At 45.5% G+C, this 19,559-nt stretch overlaps 1 protein-coding gene across 1 annotated transcript; it reads right to left on the bottom strand.

Annotated features, from left to right (window-relative positions):
• Nucleotides 1-1,276: 1,276 nt before the first annotated feature.
• On the bottom strand, nt 1,277-17,148 carry txnrd3 (thioredoxin reductase 3). Its single transcript, XM_061220121.1, has 16 exons — nt 16,787-17,148; nt 15,052-15,112; nt 11,909-12,018; nt 10,172-10,273; nt 9,839-9,911; nt 9,627-9,746; nt 9,131-9,273; nt 8,564-8,679; nt 7,713-7,938; nt 7,267-7,359; nt 6,721-6,797; nt 4,984-5,140; nt 4,480-4,587; nt 4,083-4,178; nt 3,206-3,340; nt 1,277-2,645 (listed from the first exon to the last, which is right to left on the bottom strand). The coding sequence occupies exons 1-16, from the start codon at nt 16,901-16,903 to the stop codon at nt 2,583-2,585; spliced, it is 1,797 nt and encodes a 598-aa protein (XP_061076105.1). The 5' UTR covers nt 16,904-17,148; the 3' UTR covers nt 1,277-2,582.
• Nucleotides 17,149-19,559: the final 2,411 nt, after the last annotated feature.

Consider the following 19,559-nt stretch of genomic DNA (forward strand, 5'->3'; position numbering starts at 1 on the left):
TGTGAACTTTCAGCTTCCTTGATCTTTCATTGCGATTCAAATCAGTGGCCTTTGATCTGTATGAACAAACTCCTGCACTGAATAGGCCTAATATTCCATTGATAAAATCTTAATTTAAACAAATTGGAATGCAAATAATAAAAATGAGAAATGCAATTCATAAAGCAAGCCTGAAGCAGTTTTGCAGTTGGTTATGAGCTGAGACAGAAAAATATGGTTTTACTTTTTTTTCTAAAACAATTGCAGTTGTGGTATAGTACGGCAGTATCAGTAGTTCTAAAGCAGACTAAGCCTAAAACATGACTGAACTGAAGATACCCCCTTCACCCCTCATTGTGTAAGGCAGAAGAGAGAATCCCAATGGGGAGGGCTATTTCTGAGGTAAAGTGGCACAACATCAGCCCTGAGAGAGAGAACTGAATCAGAGCTCACAGACAGAATCTCCCAGAAACCATTACAGTCCACCAGGTCACAGCAACCCCTCAAAAAAGCAGGGTGCGTCTTGCTCATCCACCAGCCACAATGGAAATACTTCAGCTACGTTCCTTGCACTACAATCGCTCTGCAGTTGTGCATCATGGTTTAATCGTTGGCACGATTCGCATCCGAGGGCAGTGGGATGACCTCCACACACATCTTCAGCCTACCACTACCGTGTGCCATGCGGCAGAGGAACGTCAGAGGGTCCTGCACAGCCAATCCGCTCTGTCCACATCAAGGGAACCCAATACCACTGGAAAGAGAAGTTGGTTGAATGCCAAGTCAGCTACGGCAGGGAACAAGGAACCATGTCACTTAGCAACACGAGAGCATGGTAACGCTTTCTGCGGTTGTTCTGCAGCCGAAGAGGCTACAGAGGAACAGGCAGGCCTGCAGTGTCACTGTGGAACAGGAACAGGCAGGCCTGCAGTGTCACTGTGGAACAGGAACAGGCAGGCCTGCAGTGTCTCTCCCAGAAGGTACAGGGTCAGTGGGTTGGAAATTAATATTTAACAAAAAGGGGCAGGGACAAATTCATGGAAGATTTAAAGCATGTTAACGAGAGTACATTCAGCAAGTCATGAGAAATGCAACTCCGGGATATGCTACCTAGACTCTTGAATTTATTTAATATCCAATATATTTATGCATTGGAAAAAAATTCCAATGCATAAATATAACATACATGAGGCATTTTTTTTTTTTTGGTGGAGAATGGCAGTACCATGGAAAGAAGAACTTGGTGACATGCAACAGAAACAATTGCAAATATCTTATGCAATGAAGTATTACACTGAAACAACATTTTTTTTAATTTGCTTATTTATTTCAGTAATATAATTGCTCTCGAAACAATGCAGCCAGGAAAATGGTATCTGTACATCGGACTGGCTCACTGCTGAGAACACAGTGCGAATTTACTTTGAAACACCATCTTTACAATTCTATAATAACAGGTACACATAACATACTCTATGCGTAACCTAAAAGAAGATAAACAGCAACAGTAAACCAGGTCCATACAAATAAGCATTATGTTTTTCTTTTAATGAAAATGCTTTAAAAAGGCACATTCATACAATTTCTCAATATTTTGACAGATCCAGCCTTTAATGATGATACATTGGGAAAGTAGCATAAGGCAGGTATATTTGTACACAAAGTTAAAATAATGAGTTCTTGACTTCTCGAAGAATGCGATTCTTTGCAGCTGTATGATGAGTAGGGTTTAACACACGACACATAATTCCTGTGGGTTTCTATTCTCACTTTGGTAGAAGGTGGCGGGGGGGGGGGGGGGGGGGGAAGTGCTTACATAAGTCGAGGTTGATAACATACCGGGAATTATTCGAAACATAAACTTTTGCTACATGTGAAATCTTAATTAAATTACTTGTGCGTACAATAACAAAGCGACACAGACGTATGCCTGGAATGTGAACTCATGGCAAATCAGGTCTTGACTAAATTAAACTGTAAACCCCTTAAAATAAAATAAGAAATAATAAAAGAACAAAGAAACAAATGCTGCACTTCCGCCTCTAGCAAAAGCAGGGCTAGCCTAGCCGCCGGTGAGTATTCTGAGCACGGCCGACACCGAATCTAACCCTGGTCAACACCACAGCGCTGTCTCGTAATGGGGGTGGGAATAGGGGGTGGGGGAATTGGGGGTTGGACGAAGTGGTTTCTGCCCTGAGGTCCGCTCAGGGGGACATCGGTCCTGGCCCACCGCATTGCTACGGTTACGAGCCAGGACGTCAAACGGCACCGGGAACGGCGCGTTCCTGAGCGGGTCGAGGGCAGAGTTCGGCTGAGTAACCCCGCCGTTTAACGGGCTGTCCTGAACACTGCCGCCCCCGGTCTCTCTCTCTCTCTGTAACCGGGCCCCAAAAGTGCATGTACGCTCCTTACGCTCAAGTTCCATATATGGAGGGAAGTTGTTAATGTGACCTTTTCCTCTACGGGATGGTTTTGTACGTCTTTGATTTACCTGAGAATCAGTCATTCTGAGCGCAGACTCGGAAGGGGGTCGGATGGGAGAGAGAGGGGGGCAGTGGATCTACACAGGACAGGACAGCCCGTTAAAACAGCAGGGTTTAACCTCAGCAGCCCGCCGCGGCGATGTCTCCGCCCGAACTCTTCGTCACCTCCATCGTGGTGTAGATCTGCCGGAGAGAAACAAGGGACCGCGCGTCTTTAAACTGAACACTGTCTCCACATGCGTACTGCGGACTTGTTTGAAAGCTCATAAAATTTAAATAAAAGAACAATTCATTCAACCGTTACAGAAGTCAATGAGATTTATATGATACGATCATCTATTAAGAGTTAACTCCATAGATTTGCAAATTAGCTTTTGCAGACTTTCTAAAACTTATTCACACAGCCCCAAAGGCAGAAACACAGTGCAATAACGCGAGCTGTAGCGTCTGTGTGAAGTAAACACATTCCAGTCGTTAGCTGTAATTCAGCGGTTTTGTAGCTGAATTATGATCTCCTGTTATTCGTTCCTGGCCGCTGCGGTGCGCATCATGCTCAGCAGCTCAGGTAACAGCTTGGGGAACAGTCTGCATACCACAAGGCCAACACAATGTAACGGGCTGTTTTCCCACCGTTTGTGAATAAAGCTAACAGGCTCTTGTTTCAGCGGCGTTGGCGGCAGACGCGGGGTATGGATGGGTGTAGAGGATGTGGGGAGGGAAAGGGTTGTGGGGCGCTTCCTCACCTCAGCGCAGGTGGGGTGGATGCCGATGGTGTTGCTCAGCTGATCCTTGGTCATGCCGCACTTCATGGCCGCCCCGTAGCCCTGCGTTACCTCACCCGCGTTGGGGCCCAGGTAGTGGAACCCCACCACACGGTCCTGTGGGGGAGAGGGGGGAGGAACATTTACAAACCTCGCGCAATAGACCGTGTACACTGCACCACAAACGCACACAAGTGGTCATTTCAATGTTGTTCTTATCGTATTGTTGTAACTGTTAATCGTACATGCCACTGTCCATGTTGTTCTTATCGTATTGTTGTAACTGTTAATCGTACATGCCACTGTCCATGTTGTTCTTATCGTATTGTTGTAACTGTTAATCGTACATGCCACTGTCCATGTTGTTCTTATCGTATTGTTGTAACTGTTAATCATACATGCCACTGTCCATGTTGTTCTTATCGTATTGTTGTAACTGTTAATCATACATGCCACTGTCCATGTTGTTCTCATCGTATTGTTGTAACTGTTAATCGTACATGCCACTGTCCATGTTGTTCTTATCGTATTGTTGTAACTGTTAATCATACATGCCACTGTCCATGTTGTTCTTATCGTATTGTTGTAACTGTTAATCGTACATGCCACTGTCCATGTTGTTCTTATCGTATTGTTGTAACTGTTAATCATACATGCCACTGTCCATGTTGTTCTTATCGTATTGTTGTAACTGTTAATCGTACATGCCACTGTCCATGTTGTTCTTGTATTGTTGTAACTGTTAATCATACATGCCACTGTCCACGTTGTTCTTATCGTATTGTTGTAACTGTTAATCGTACATGCCACTGTCCACGTTGTTCTTGTATTGTGGTAACTAAAGGTAGGGGGCACTTACGTTGTCTTGTTTGTTACAGATGATCTTGGCGTAGCACTTGTTGTTGTCCCTGCCGGGGACAGTGAACTCCAGAGGCCAGAACAAGCTGTGGAACACCTGCACAGCAGGAAACGTAGCGCACGTTAGCACAACACACGCCAACATCACACGTCAAACAGAAACTAGAAACGCCCGGGGGCACAATAGCTCAGCCGCTAACTGGCTTGAGTAGGAGAATATCAGCCGATAAAGCAAGTACTTCAAGGAAACTCGCAACAGACCAAGTGCCCGGCAATGCTTCTGTGAAAATCTGAAAGGGCTCATAATACTATGGGCTGGGGTGAGCAGTTTCCACAATTTTACAATTACAGGCACTATGAGCCCGTATCCTGATGCAGTGCACATTGGGATCCTTCACCTCGATGTTCTCCGGGCCGTACACCTCCAGAGCCTTGTCCTCAGACAGCCCGCAGCAGCCGTACTCCAGTGGAGTGAACACGGTGGTGGGCACGTTCACGTAGTCACACTGCGGGTACACAGACACGCAGACGTCAGTCCTTTCCCCTCAACACCACCGTCTTTGCGCGAGGCGTGCCGTGGGGGATCGTAAAAACAGACGGTGTAATCACAGCCAATCAGGAAAAACCCAATTTTCTCTGCACATGCTAACATGACGCTGAACTGTCTTCCAAAGACCTTTCTTCAAACCTCCTTCTTTGGGAAAAGAGGTGGTTAAAGTTCGCCCTCCTGCCTCAGTAAAACTGCAACTAACTGCAATAAGCTGCAACATACTTGTTTGGTTTTCATGTCACCTACACAAGACATGCAGCCATTTGCCACAGCGTAAACATTTCATATGACATATTTCCCATTTACAGTGAATGAGATGATGTATTCTAAATGAGCCCTGTGAGCCACTCACCTTCAGCGTGGCTCCTCCAAACAGCCTGCGGGCCAGGAGCTTCCCGGCCTGGATGGCCACCGGCGTCAGCTCCCACTTCCCCTCCAGGATGTCCCCGATGGCGTACACGTGCGGCACGTTGGTCTGCTCCTCATCGTTCACGGGGATCTTCCCGTTCCTGTCCACAAGGGGGAGCGTTAGAGCCACGAGCTCTACCGCTACACTGCAGAGCCACCATTGGAGACACGCTCTTACACACGACCGCTACGCTGTAGAGACCCCATTAGAGACACGCTCTTACACACGACCACTACGCTGTAGACCCCATTGGAGCCACGCTCTTACACACGACCGCTACGCTGTAGACCCCATTAGAGACACGCTCTTACACACGACCGCTACGCTGTAGACCCCATTAGACACGCTCTTACACACGACCGCTACGCTGTAGACCGCATTAGAGACACGCTCTTACACACGACCGCTACGCTGTAGACCCCATTAGAGACACGCTCTTACACACGACCGCTACGCTGTAGACCCCATTAGAGACACGCTCTTACACACGACCGCTATGCTGTAGACCCCATTAGAGACACGCTCTTACACACGACCGCTACGCTGTAGACCCCATTAGAGACACGCTCTTACACACGACCGCTACGCTGTAGACCCCATTAGAGACACGCTCTTACACACGACCGCTACGCTGTAGACCGCATTAGAGACACGCTCTTACACACGACCGCTACGCTGTAGACCCCATTAGAGACACGCTCTTACACACGACCACTACGCTGTAGACCCCATTAGAGACACGCTCTTACACACGACCGCTACGCTGTAGACCGCATTAGAGACACGCTCTTACACACGACCGCTACGCTGTAGACCCCATTAGAGACACGCTCTTACACACGACCGCTACGCTGTAGACCCCATTAGAGACACGCTCTTACACACGACCACTACGCTGTAGACCGCATTAGAGACACGCTCTTACACACGACCGCTACGCTGTAGACCCCATTAGAGACACGCTCTTACACACGACCGCTACGCTGTAGACCGCATTAGAGACACGCTCTTACACACGACCGCTACGCTGTAGACCCCATTAGAGACACGCTCTTACACACGACCACTACGCTGTAGACCGCATTAGAGACACGCTCTTACACACCACCGCTACGCTGCAGAGCCCCTCCGCCCCGCAAAAGACGAGAGTGTACCACCCCTGCCTGTACATTTATTCACTGTAATTAGACTCTTGCAAATTGATAGCATTTGGACTTTCTGAGAAATGAATTATTGAAAGGAGAAGTGAATGGGGTCTAAAGGCTTCTGCGGTTAGCAGCACCATCAGCTGTGCGCTACCAAAGCAGAATGCAGTGCACAGAGCAGTGAGACACAGCAAGGGATCAGGCAGGAGGCGTGCAACTGGTCCCAGAAGAACAGCCTACTGACTCTCACAAGTTCAAGCCTGCACTGTCACCTGACAAAACCCCACTGCAAACCGATCACTGCTGGCAGGACCCACAGGAAACCAAAAACCTCCACCCAACCAGATGTATTTACACCATGCCCCACCGCTCGCCATGACAACCAGCCCCCCCCCCCCAACCCAGTGCCCTGCTGTCACCGCTGAGTGCCAGAACTGCTGAATCATGGTGATCGTAGGAAGCTCTTAAAGGAGCAGGCACACCCTGAGCGAGAAGGGGGGGGGGAGAGGGGGCAGGAGACCAGAGGGACACGTACTTCTTGTTTACAATGACTCCTGCTTTGTCCAGGCCGATGGTCCCCGTGCAGGCGTCCCGGCCCACGGCGATCAGGACCTGCAAGCACAAGACGGCAGATTGTTCCAGACTTAAAAATAACAGGGTCAGGTTCTTAGATTAGCTTCTGACAGTTTTTAGCCTAGCTTCAGGAAATTTGAAAAAAATCCAAAGACAGCACTGTAATTGCTTACTGCTTTGAGGAAATGCCAAGCATGGAGTACACAAGCCAAGAACATTTAACTTTTAATTCTGTTCCTCATTTGTTCTTCTTCCCATAATGTGTAAAGGCCGTAAGGGCTAAGATCCAATTAGCCTGCAGTCTTGATTCTTGAGTGAAGCTAGTTCGCAAGCAAACAATAATACACAACTTGGCATTTTACGCAAGCTCCAATGCGATTAAAAATATTGAATCAGTTTAACAATGAAAATTGTAAGCACATTTTTTGATGATATTTTCAGCTTTAAGTTATGGTCCTTTGAGGACAGGGTGTACTTTATTCCAAAGTCGTAAAGGATGGCCACTCACCGTGTTGTACTCGCCCTCGAAGACCTCGTCCGTCTCCGTAGACTTGGCCGTCACCTTCAACCGCCCGGGCGTGCCCTTCTCCAGCTCCTCCACCTGACAAGGGAACATGCTTAAAATTCACTACTTTAACAGGCTTTAATAGTATAAAATTCAGGCAATCCGTGAGTGCTGTGCTAGTCAGATCTAGTTTGACAGATCGAATTGAAGCCTTTCACTGGAGTAAAATGATTCCCCTAAACCAGGCCAGGTACATGAGCTGCTGCCAAAGTTATTACACAGCATATGGATCCAAAATATTTATACTAAAGACTGACCAACTTTATGATGCATATATTATTCAGGTGTAGCCTGCGCAAACATTTCAACCAGATTGAAATGTCCAAAAGGTCCAAAAGGTCAGACCACAGGCATGTTAAATGAATGGGATAACGGGTCTGTCTGCTCACGCTGGTGGGGACGAATTTCCTGAGGAACTTGACCCCGTGGTCCTCCATGTGCTCCCCGGCACGGTTGGCCATGTCCTGGTCGAAGCCGCGGAGCAGGATGGACCGCACCATGACCGTGACGTCGAGGCCCAGCCCCGCCAGGAAGCCGGCGCACTCCAGCGCCACGTAGGACGCCCCGATCACCAGGGTCTTACCGGGGCAGTAGGGCAGGGAGAACAGGTCATCGCTGTCGGGAAAGGCAGGGGTCACACCAGGCACAGCCCTTCACTTATCCACCTAATTATTCTGTGAGCCATCAAGCATGTTAAATATGAATAATTGGTATGTCTTAAAGGTACGATAGGTAATTTAGAACTTCTAACGGTCAAGAGAGGAATAGGAGCACAAACACCGTCAAACCACAACACTCAAACCCTCCCCCTTCTCTGTAAATGTGCTGAATGTTGAAAGGCCATTGGCTGTGGCAATTAGAACCAATTTTCAACCAACGAGCTTGAATTAGTGTACAGTTATATAATGTTTTGGTACAGAGTGTTGGGCCGTTAACAGTATATTTTGAAACCCGAATTTAAGGACAACAGACCCTGTGTGAGGGTGAGTCAACATGTCAGTGAGCCTTTTTCAATGATAGGAAAGGATTTACAATTGTCTTGTAACAATGTTTTAAGACAAAAGTCTTACCCATTGTACCTTTAAGACACACACACGCCACACGGCACACACGGCACACACACACGGCACACACACACGGCACACACACACGGCACACACACACGGCACACACACACGGCACACACACACGGCACACACACACGGCACACACACACGGCACACACACACGGCACACACACCTGGTGATGCACAGTTCTCGATCCCCAGGGATGCCCAGGTAGCGTGGCCGCTCTCCTGTTGCCAGAACGAATTTGGCTGCCGTATGAAAAGTCTCCTTGCCTCGCCTGTTTGTTGCCTATGGAAACACAAGTCACAGCAGTTACACAACCGCTCCCTTCAGTACACCTTCAGTACACAGTGCAGCTCTCCTGCCAGCTCCCAGACCTCCATTACACCAACCCTCTTATACCTATAGTGCTTTTATTACATGAGAGAACTGGGCAACTATGATTTACGCCCGTTCGCTTTGTCAAGTTTCCACACCTAGACTGGCACACAGGGTTTTGCTTGGACAACCACTTTTCCAGCCTTGCTGGATAGAAAACTAGAACATTTCTACTGTGCTTGCACTCAAAGATAATCCATAGCCAGCATGACTTTCATCTGACGGCAACAGGGTGGAAAAATAATCAATGTATCCACCAATCGTTCACTGATCAAAGACTTCATCTGAAAGAGCTTAATCATTGGCCAGACATGCAGACTCCGGCTGGTGTGAGGTGGCTGAAGGCTCGGCAGCGAGAGACCTTTATCTTGTGCGGCGAGACGAACTCGGCGAAGGAGTTGACGTAGTTGACGCTCTTCTCGCGGAGCTGGACCCTGTACCCCCAGTTGAGGGAGCCGATGTAGTTGTTCACGCCCGTCTTCATCGTCTCCCAATTGTGCTTCACTGCAATGGACCAGGAGAATCGCACTGATCAGAGCCTGGCCCACTTTAGCACAGACCATAACTCAAAACCATGGAAGAACCATCTTTGCCTTTAGATCTACTAAGACCACCAAAAGATTTACTGTACTGTATTTATGTGGGCGACAACAAGCAAACTAAGCACTAAGTACTTCTATCACACAAAAATTTAACAACCACATAACATCCAAAAAATACTACTTCCAAAATAGACTTTCACACAGAATGACACATACTATATATTTGAGTAGCTTGGCTTGGAACACCCTGAGCAACCAGAAAATCCTTCACTTCTCCCATAATGCACCGTCTACATCCGGCCCCGCGGCACTCACCAGTCTCCTCGAACTGCCAGCCGAAATTGCGGGCGTCTTGCAGAGCCGTTCCCAGCAGGGCGGTCTGGTGCATGAGCTTCTTGGGGATGCAGCCCACGTTGACGCACGTGCCCCCCAGACCTGCAGGGAGAGCGAGGGCAGCGGGCACGTCAGGCCGGGACGGGCGTGAGAGAGAGCCCCGGGATGCAGCAGGGGTACAGAGAGGGACTTACCCCAGGTGGTTCCTCTGGGCGTGGGCACCACAAAGTCCAGCACCATCACCTTCTTCCCCAGCAACGCCGCTTCCTGTGGAGCCCAACCACATCCCCATTTAGGTCAGGATGAGTAAGAGTACGCGTGACTGACAGCCCGCCTGGCATACGGAGACATTATCCCTTTAAAAGCTCTCTGTGATGCGTTTTTGAAATTTGAAGTGACGTCCTATGCCGATGACTAAAGTAACGAGGCCAGTGTGAAGGCAGGTTTGTGCAGCCCTACAGTCTCACAGGAAGGAGGGTGGGGCGGTGTGTGTGTGTGTGTGTGTGTGTGTGTGTGTGTGCGCTCACCTTAGAGCAGGCCAGGCCCCCCGAGCCGCCCCCGATCACGATGAGGTCGAAGTCGTAGGACTCGCCGTCCAGCAGCTGCTTCAGGAGGCCGTCCTGGTGGGCCTGCCGGACAAACAGGAGCGTTTGGTTACTGGCAAAGCAACAGTGCTGTTCACGTTACAACCACCGGGGGCGCTTGGTGAAAAAGTAGACCGGTCTGCATGTGCAAGGGCTAGACAGCAGCCACAGCTCAGATTTTGAACTCGACTTTCAGGATTGCATTCTGTGAAGGCTGTCACGCAAGCGCTACAGGACTCATTCCTGTGACGTCACCACAACAAAGCCTAGCACTACCATGTAGAAAACACTTCAAATAAACAGCCCAGTGGTTGATGGTGAAGTCCTAGCCCCTATGGAAGTCGGAGTATTGAAATGATTAAATGGGAAAAGTCATTTAAAAAAATAATATTTGGGAGTACAATAAGATGCATGGTAAGCTAGTCAATGATTCAGAATGACAGTTGATGGGATTCATAAAGATAATAACCCTGGTCTGGATACAGATATTAGTAAGATAGTGTTCAGATTCCCCACTGCCAAGAAGTCAATGTGAAAGTGAAATAGTTTCTTGTTTTTGGTCGGAGCCATTTAAAATAGCTGCCATTCACTCAGCGGACGTTTGTCGGTTAGCCCATTCCATCCCTAGTGCTTGATGACGTCAAACCAGAAACCAGTTATCTCCACCCAAGTGTCACAACTGTCTTTGTAAACATTTTTCTTTGCTCTCTGCAGTCTTCCCATGACAGCCACATCACACGAGTCCAAACTGACAAAAAAGAAAACTTGACAGAGCTAGTAAAAAATAAAATTAAAAGCCAAAATCCAAGATTTGTAATGGAAAAACAGTTGTGTGATTTACTGCACAACATAGTGAAAGGGCTAGAAGTGAATATGGCAGATTCATATTTCAGACTAGATGCATATTTTTAAATATAATCAATGCATCAATGGGCACAAAGACTGAATGGTCGAAACATGTCTCCTGCCCAAACCCTGCTTTGATGGATCACTGCCAGGTTGCTGAATTGGACTCATTTCCTGTAAGAGCTCTGGATGAGAGGCTGATCAGAGGAGAGCCCTCATATCAGAGGGATGCCAAATTAAGGACGGGCCATTTTCATGCTAATGGCTGCAGGTCTCGGGCCGATGGGGCCACAGACCCGGTCTCATCTTCCCACTGTAGAGCAGAGCAGGCACTCTTGCACCTGTATACCTCCCCCCGCCCACACGATTAATGATAACCCCAGTTTTATTTCATAATTACAATAACCCTTTGAGACTCCATTTGAAGCCTGCTTGCAGTGGTGAACGTAGTGACGGTGGAGCGGGCGAGGTCTCCAGCCATCACTCCGTGACACTACGTGGCTCTACCCGATTCTACCCATCAGTCACCGCCTCCACGTTTGTCTGTAGTCGATCCAATTCCATAACCTGATGCTAAGTGCAGATGCCAAGATAAATATTCTTGCAATGCTTGATCTACTGGTTTATAACATTTCTCAGAATTTTCAGGAAGACGTATCTGACTTATCTGATGACACAAGATAAGTTACACAAACGACGGGCCTCATAACCATAAAAGTGAGGAAGCAGCTTCCTTTCTTTAGCAATAGCTGTGGCCATTCCCCCCATGGTTACACACTGACCATCTGCTGCAGAAAAGCACACCCTGGTTTCAGCCCTTGACTCAAAGTGTACCTGCAGGGTTTTGTCACACCCGCCGACGTGGGTCTTGTTGATGAAGACGTTGGGGACGGTTTTCTGCCCGGTCATCTCCAACAGTGTGTCCTGGTAGTGCGAGCCATCATCTGATAAAGTACAGGAACATCTTGCTTAGCTCCAAACAATGACAGTGAAGCCAATACCCCCAACACCACGTACAATGAAAAACATCTGCCAAATCTTGATTAAATTCTCTGGGACCTGAACAGGAAATTAGAGCTGAGGCAAGACAATACAGGCGTATACAGAAAAACGAGTTAAAATTTGAAAGGGAGAGGCTAGACGTCAGGTAAGAGCTGGCGCAGAGAGGACGGAAACGTTAAGTGTGGTCTAATCCTGAGAAAGTTGAGCCGTGCAAAACTGCTTCAGTTTACAGCAGGGGAACACAACTCCACAATTGCCTTGTTCTTAATTTCCTGACAGTTCGATAAATTACCCTGTTTCAAGCCTGTACTTGAGCATAGTAAAATCATTAGGATAAAACTGCAATCTGCAGCTATAGCTGGTACACATACACGTCAGATAAGATATGATTGCCTCAGTTAAATAATTAAGACCAGAGGTGGAAATCCTGGATCAGACTGGCCCTTGTTGTGCACCCCTGGTTTACAGGAACAGTATTGGCTCCGGTTGTCGAATGGAGGGTCAAGTATTGCAGTGTGTATAATGGCTGGCAGCTCCTAAGGTCATTATATACTCCTCAAACTGTGCCTCCCAACAGTATGCAAATCTAAGCAAGTCTGACTGCACAAAAGTAACCCGAAAGAGAAATGCCATGCATGCAAACGTGTGATGGCTGAATTCTGTACGGGCATTGCTAATGTGCTCTTATCAAAACCCTTGTAAAAGGCAAAGGCAATGCTGACAAGTGCTGAATTGGTGGAATCACTATGAACAAGCTTGACTGGCCAGAGCACACTACACCGTGCCAAGAACACATTTGATATATGCATATGCCCAACTTAGAGATGAGACAAGGAGATTAGGGAGAGAGCAGGTGAGGGAGCGATAGCGGGCGAAAGATGTGGAACGCAGCCAAACAGCACCAGGGGTGACTCAGCAACTCCTGTGGTTGCCCGTAGCGCAACACGACAGGATTCTGCCACCTGAAACATTCATGTCTCAGCTATGCTGAGAAACCAGGCTCACCGCTACAGACCAGGCCATAATTACAAGGCCGCAAATCAACAAAAACTAAGACAGGCCCAGGCTCAACCTTCTGGGAGGGTTTTACAAGTTACTGCAAGACAAAAGGAAGAGGATGTTTTGAACAGAAAGGGTTGCTTTCAAAAGTGCACGTCTCTGATATACAAGGAAGATATGATATCACACCAGCATCTCTCAGCCACTACACCTCAGATATTCCACAAGTGTGTTCTGGCTTTTCTCTCCCTTCAGAATAGCATTCTCCCCTAACCACCCAGTGAACTGGAGAATGACACAGCACAATGACCTCCTTTCCATCACGCACGCCGAGAGACAGGCCAAGTCCTCATATTTCAGCGCACCAGACGGGCCCTAATATGATAGACTAGTAAGGGGAACAGTGGCGAAAAAACTTCCGCCTCTCAAATTACATTTTACTGAACGGTCTGCAGGAAGCGCTCTCAGCAATGGGTGGTACACAAACATGCTTAATGCAATTCATTGTCCAAATGAAGGGCAGCAGCCAGACAATGTTCACTGTGTATGGAGTTCCACAACTTGAAAGCACTAGAGTGGGTGAGTTTGCATTTGGACAAAGATCTGAAGTGCAAGTAGACAACTTTAACGGGAGACATTGCATGTTTTGCCCTCTTCGGTGTATTCAAGGACACGCGTTGTAAAGTCATACGATTTCTGGTCAGTAAAGAGAGGGAAGGAAGCAACGTGACACTCAATATGCTTACAGCAAAAAATATACAAAAATAAAGTCTTGAACATAGAAAGCACTACCTGCAGACAAGACATAATTTCAACACCCAGTACAAAGAAGCAATATATACACGCACTGAACAACATGTGGATGTGCACACTGGCTGGATTCAAAGCCTGAGGCTCAGAGGCCCCATATTGAGGGAAATAACATTTCCCCTGCTATGCGGATTATAAAGGAGTTGTAGGTGCTACAATAACACTGAAAGTGTCAAAGCACAGTCCACAAATAAATCCGCACAATCCATATGAAGAAAATGTCAACCTAAACCAGCCATTTGGAGTTCCTTGAAGCTATAACATCACAATCAGATGCTCCATTCATATCCAAGAGCCTGACAGAAGACTGTGTTCCGTTCCTTGGAGCAAACAAGTCAATCGGAACAGAGATTCACTCATATCAATGAGCCTTAAAGACTCAGTCGCTAAAAGAGCCTGTTTGAGGGAGCGCTCATGAGACACTGATGAATCGACATGCGAAACTTGATAGACTGTGTGGTTTTAAGTGCCGAAAACAAACAGCATCCAATAGATACCAGGACCTAAAATAAAACAGTGGAAATGTGTACAAAATGGAACATTTTAAATATGAATAATAACAACAACAACAACAACAACAATATAATAGTAGCAGTGCTATTCAGCCCAATGTGCAGCACACTGATAATGGGAAGGTTGGAATTCAGTTTCCACAAATCAAAAATTCTGGTTAAGTAGCAAGAGATTTTACTTGTATTCCATTTAACTAAATAAGTAGGCACGAATATGAAATTAGGTATTGTACTGTACAATTTCTGTATTGTCTGTTTGCCGGTTCGATCCCCCAGCCTGGATGTGTCGAAGTAAGTAAGTAAACTATATTTCTATCACACCTTTTACAGACAGTGACACAAAGTGCTACACAGGATCAAAAAATACATAAAAGAACAGTCAATAAAACCAACAAATCACAAATAACAGGACATGAAACAAACGGAACTACAGTCACCTAACCTCCCCGCTGAGCTTGCATCACAGCCTATTTACCATTTAGAGAAAGGCTAGCTTTTTGAGCAACATAAACTGGCCTTATTGTTAAGGTTTTCACATTGTTTTTCTAACTTTATTTTGAGTTTTTATTTGCGCTTTATTTATGAGGCTATGTGCCTCATTAGGTCCTGTGTTAAATTGAGTGCACTTTCAACAATTTCATTTCTGAATCTCACCCATTAAATCCAGCTCCAGCACATTGCACTTAACGTTGAGCTGTTTGAAGAGATCCTTCACCTGAAAAAACAATGCACAAAAAAACAGTGTCACACACTATGTACAGTACATTATACATACAAACATACAATAATGCATGAACACATTTACGATATACAAAGAATCAACAAATTAAATGACAATACGACGACTGTGACAAGAACATCCCCACACACACTGTTCTGTGCCCTCCATAAATACCAACCATGGTCAATGGTCTTATAGCACATGCACAAAACTCTGAAAAGACTCTCATTTTAGTCTTATGAGTGTCTCAATCACAGCACTTCCCTCAATAGACCCCAGCTGCACTGAGCAATTGAGGGAACTGGAACCCAACCTGCCTGCTTCATAAACCTAATCAGAAAATTACATTATGAACCCACCTCAATGACCCAGAGCTCGAGTAAAAATTCTCCACATTAAGCTACTTGGCGAACATATTATTAACATACTTTAACCTTTGAAATTAGTAGTACATCTAACGTTTTTTTTTATTATTATTTTCTTTAACCAATTTAAATGAGCTACAAGCACGTGGAAGAGGTCACAAATCACTTAACTTTCTTTGTCAGCTTAGCAAAGCGTGCAACTAAGTTATAGTTAGTATAACAATTAGGGAAAACTCTTTTACAGATACACAAAATAACTAATTTAAATCACTTGGTTAGCTAGCTCGCTACGCACATCACTGCACGACTTCGTTGATCACAGAAATAACGACATAGAGCTTGTTTACAAAGTAACTTGTAGCTATGACTGAATGTCATCTATAGTTAACCAGCTAAACGAATTTAAATGCGTTTTAAATAGGTTCACAAATCCAAGCCGAGGACAGTGACCACTGCTGAAGTCAGAGGGGCAGCCTGAATCAGAACCATGTCGGGGTTAACTAACGTAACTAGCTAGCTAACACAGCTAACGTTAGACAGCTAGCTACGTTGGGCTAACGTTAGCTGTGTCACCATTACTATCGGGGATTTTACTGTAGTGAGTCAACCAGCTTGGTGGCTAGTGTCGCTGAGTCATGGTGTCTAACTTGGCTAACGCGGATTTTACTCTAGTTAACTGACGTTGGCTGTGTCTTGGAAAGGTTTGCCCAAACACAGAGCTAACCAGTGTCATTCCCTGGGGAATCTGGAATGCACAGCTTAGCTAACTAACATACTATGGTAGCCAACAACGGTCAAACATTAGCTAGCTAACCTTAAGTTACATAGCTAGCTAAACTAATTTAACTACGCTAATTAACCAGCGTGGCTAACCAAGTTAAACTTAAAGCAGGCTGGCTAGCTAGCTAAGTTAGCCAAGTCGGCAGGTCAAGTGAAGTCTGTCAGTTTGCCATGCATGGTCATGCCTGACGCTACGGAAAAAAGAATCGCTCGCTAGCTAATCTAGCGAACTTGGATCATATTGCCGCACGATTGACTGAAGTATTCTATGATGTTACGAACTTCAAACTATCAGGACCAAACACTCGCTAAAAAGTGAATGTACACTAGATGCACTGTAACTTATCCATTACCATACAAAAGGCGGCAAAACGTCAATTAATGTAATCAGCTAACACAGATAATGTAAGGGGCTACTATAATGTTAGCTAACTAGCTAACTATAGCTACGATGGAATAAGATAGTAGACAATTAACATGAACTAACGTTAGCGAAATAGAAGGAACAGGCAGTTTCACATACCTTAACGCAATAAGGGCAGTAGCTTTTGCTGAAGACCAGCACTTCGCTCGAATCGATGAGCCCCTGGATCCGGGATTTAATTTCATCCCGTCCGGGATCAGAGCCAGTTGGAGGCATAGCTAATTTTACTAGCTAGCTAACGTTATGTCAAAAACGACAAATATACTTGTTCGCTGTCGATTGCGCGTATAAATTGAAATATAGCCACACAACACCCGCCGCAATATTCACTCCAATGTTGCTCAATAGCAGGACTCTATGCCAATTTCTGGAACTGCTAAGCTATAGGTCAAACACTTCTACCCACGACATCTTCAGCAACCGGCGCCAACCCCGCGAAATGTTTTGCGTAGTAAAGAACTTCTGCATGTAGATGTCCTGGCAAAGCCGGTAGAAGCATCTAGCAATATGCCTGATCGTAATTCCCCAAATCACTACCATACAAATATTTTACTTTTAAAGTAAACAAGGTATTACAATAATATTATTATTTTCTATTGCCTGTGTGTTTAGCAATATGAAACACCCAGGCAAAATATGCGAACAGCTATATTACAAATACTCCGAACCATGCGGAACCATGCTTATTATTTTTTGCACCATAGCGCCACTTGGTGACAAAACATGGGACGTTTTGGAAATAGATCAATGGATTACTGCATTCTGACGGAATTTGGCATTTGCTAAATTTTCAATTGCAGTTTTATTAAATAGAATTGCTTTTTGGTTATGTAAATGGTGCTGTGGGCTGTAATCCACTAATCAATGAAAAAAATAGTACCGTACAATCTAGGGATTAAAAGAATACCCACAACCCATTCATTACCTTTTCCAAAGCTGCTATGGTTTCATTTTGTGTTTCTGCTGGTTTTCTTCCCTGTTGAAATATTCCCTTCAGTTTCCTTCTTTCAGAATGGTAAAGTAAAATGCACAACCGCACTACTGAGAATTTCAGCCATTGGTCAAAAAAAGTCCACCAATTTCACAGACACAACTAACTTGAACATAAATAACGTGTACCTACTTATTACTCAGAAAAACCCACTCATGCACCTCACTATTGTTATGAACAGATACCTACAAATAAAGGAATTGACTTACAAATGCAGTATAGTTGGGAGGGGAGGGAAGGGAAGGGCCAATCTCTGCAGCCGCAGCAGGGTTAGGACAGAAGAAATTTAGGCTGTAGCTACAGTAGGCTGGGGATTTGGCCTGTAGCAGTTGGGGGTTGGTTTGGCCTGCAGCCTGCTTAGATACCACGTGCCTACCTGCTCATCACATACCCCCATAATCAAAGGCCTGCTGTCTCCTCCCCTCATCCTGATTACTACTTCCTTACTACCTATAGTTTCACACCACTACCCTGTGGAAAAAAACAGCACTGTAGGATTGAATTTGACCAGTTTCAGTATTTTAATTTCATCTCCTGCTCCAAAACCAATGTATTGCCCTTCAGCCCTCTTGAAATTCTGAAAGCTCTCCTGGGTTTCCCCTGCACTGAGTACACACACTATACATAGGCTCTCCTAGGCCACAGCTGAAAAGGAAACATTTTGTTGTGTGAAACCTTTCTGTTCATATCCACAGGAGGGCACCATTGCACCATGCTTAACAATCGATTCAAATGCAGTTTTCACTGATGTTATAGAATTTTTGTTGTTGTTGTTGGCCAGGTTTCACAGCTAATGTGTGTTTTTTTTTAACGTATTTGTTATGATAGGTCGCTGTTTTGTGGTTTTTTATAAAATGCTAGAAATTATGCTAATATGATAATAGGATCTACTCAGGAGCCACAATGATTTACACAAACTGTTATAAATAGTCTACCAAGGACTTCTAATTACAGGACAAAACTGAAACCTTTGAACAATAGCAAAAAAGTAAACTGGTGCACTTTTGACTTTCTGACAGTTTCATTTGTGCCTCCTTGCTAGTATAAAATCCTTATCTCCAGGTCACTGCTGCTCAAATCTGTATAGCTGGAACACTGAGCTCATGAATCAATACCACTGCTACACTCTCCACCATTCTCCTCACCCAGGGGATCACGATGAAGAACTGGTAAGATTATCTGTTTTCATCTTCTCTCATAACCAAAATGTATGAGATGAGGAAAGATGCTAGATCACCCATATTTCTGAGATCTCAGGATGATAATAAATGAAATGTTTTTGTCTGGTGGTGCCAGACCTGATGTCCTTGACTGCTCTCAGTCAAGCTTTGCGTCCTACACTTAATAACGGATGACAAGGTGTCGGCTTTCTCTGACACACGATTTGAGTGAGTGTGAGCTGTCTTAACAATAGAGAGCCACCGCAGTTCATGCGCACAACTTTGGACATGAGCGCAGACTCGCTTTCTCACAGCTATTAGTCGATCAATCAATACTAAATCAGTCTATATTTCGCATAGCACCATTTGCAATCAGGTTGTCAGGCAATGGTTCTTATTGACATTTTCCAAGGGGAATAAAAAACATGAAAGGGAATTGCCATAAAAGACATAAAATGTAATAAAGCCATACTCCTGTAAAATAGGAAATAGAGAAGCATCGCAGATACTACAGACAATAACTTATGGTATTTGGAACCGGTCTTGTTGCCCTTTGCTTAGCCTGAGGGTGTCTACATCCTTGTTATTTGCAAATGTAACTTTGTTTTGTAACTGATGGCCATATCAAGTTAGTGTAGATCACACTATCTCAGCATTTTGAGATGATCACGGCGGGCTGTAGCATAGTGGTGAAGGTACATCAATGGAACCCGCGGGTGGT

The sequence above is a fragment of the Conger conger genome, chromosome 14 (assembly GCF_963514075.1).
Source record: "Conger conger chromosome 14, fConCon1.1, whole genome shotgun sequence".
NCBI lineage: Eukaryota > Metazoa > Chordata > Actinopteri > Anguilliformes > Congridae > Conger > Conger conger.

Coding starts and splice junctions, on each gene's coding strand:
- txnrd3 (XM_061220121.1), bottom strand. CDS start 16,903: ATGCCTCCAACTGGCTCTGATCCCGGACGGGATGAAATTAAATCCCGG. Junction 8,680..9,130: donor TCTCGCCGCACAAGATAAAG/GTCTCTCGCTGC, acceptor GTGTTTCCATAG/GCAACAAACAGGCGAGGCAA. Junction 6,798..7,266: donor TCGAGGGCGAGTACAACACG/GTGAGTGGCCAT, acceptor TTGTGCTTGCAG/GTCCTGATCGCCGTGGGCCG.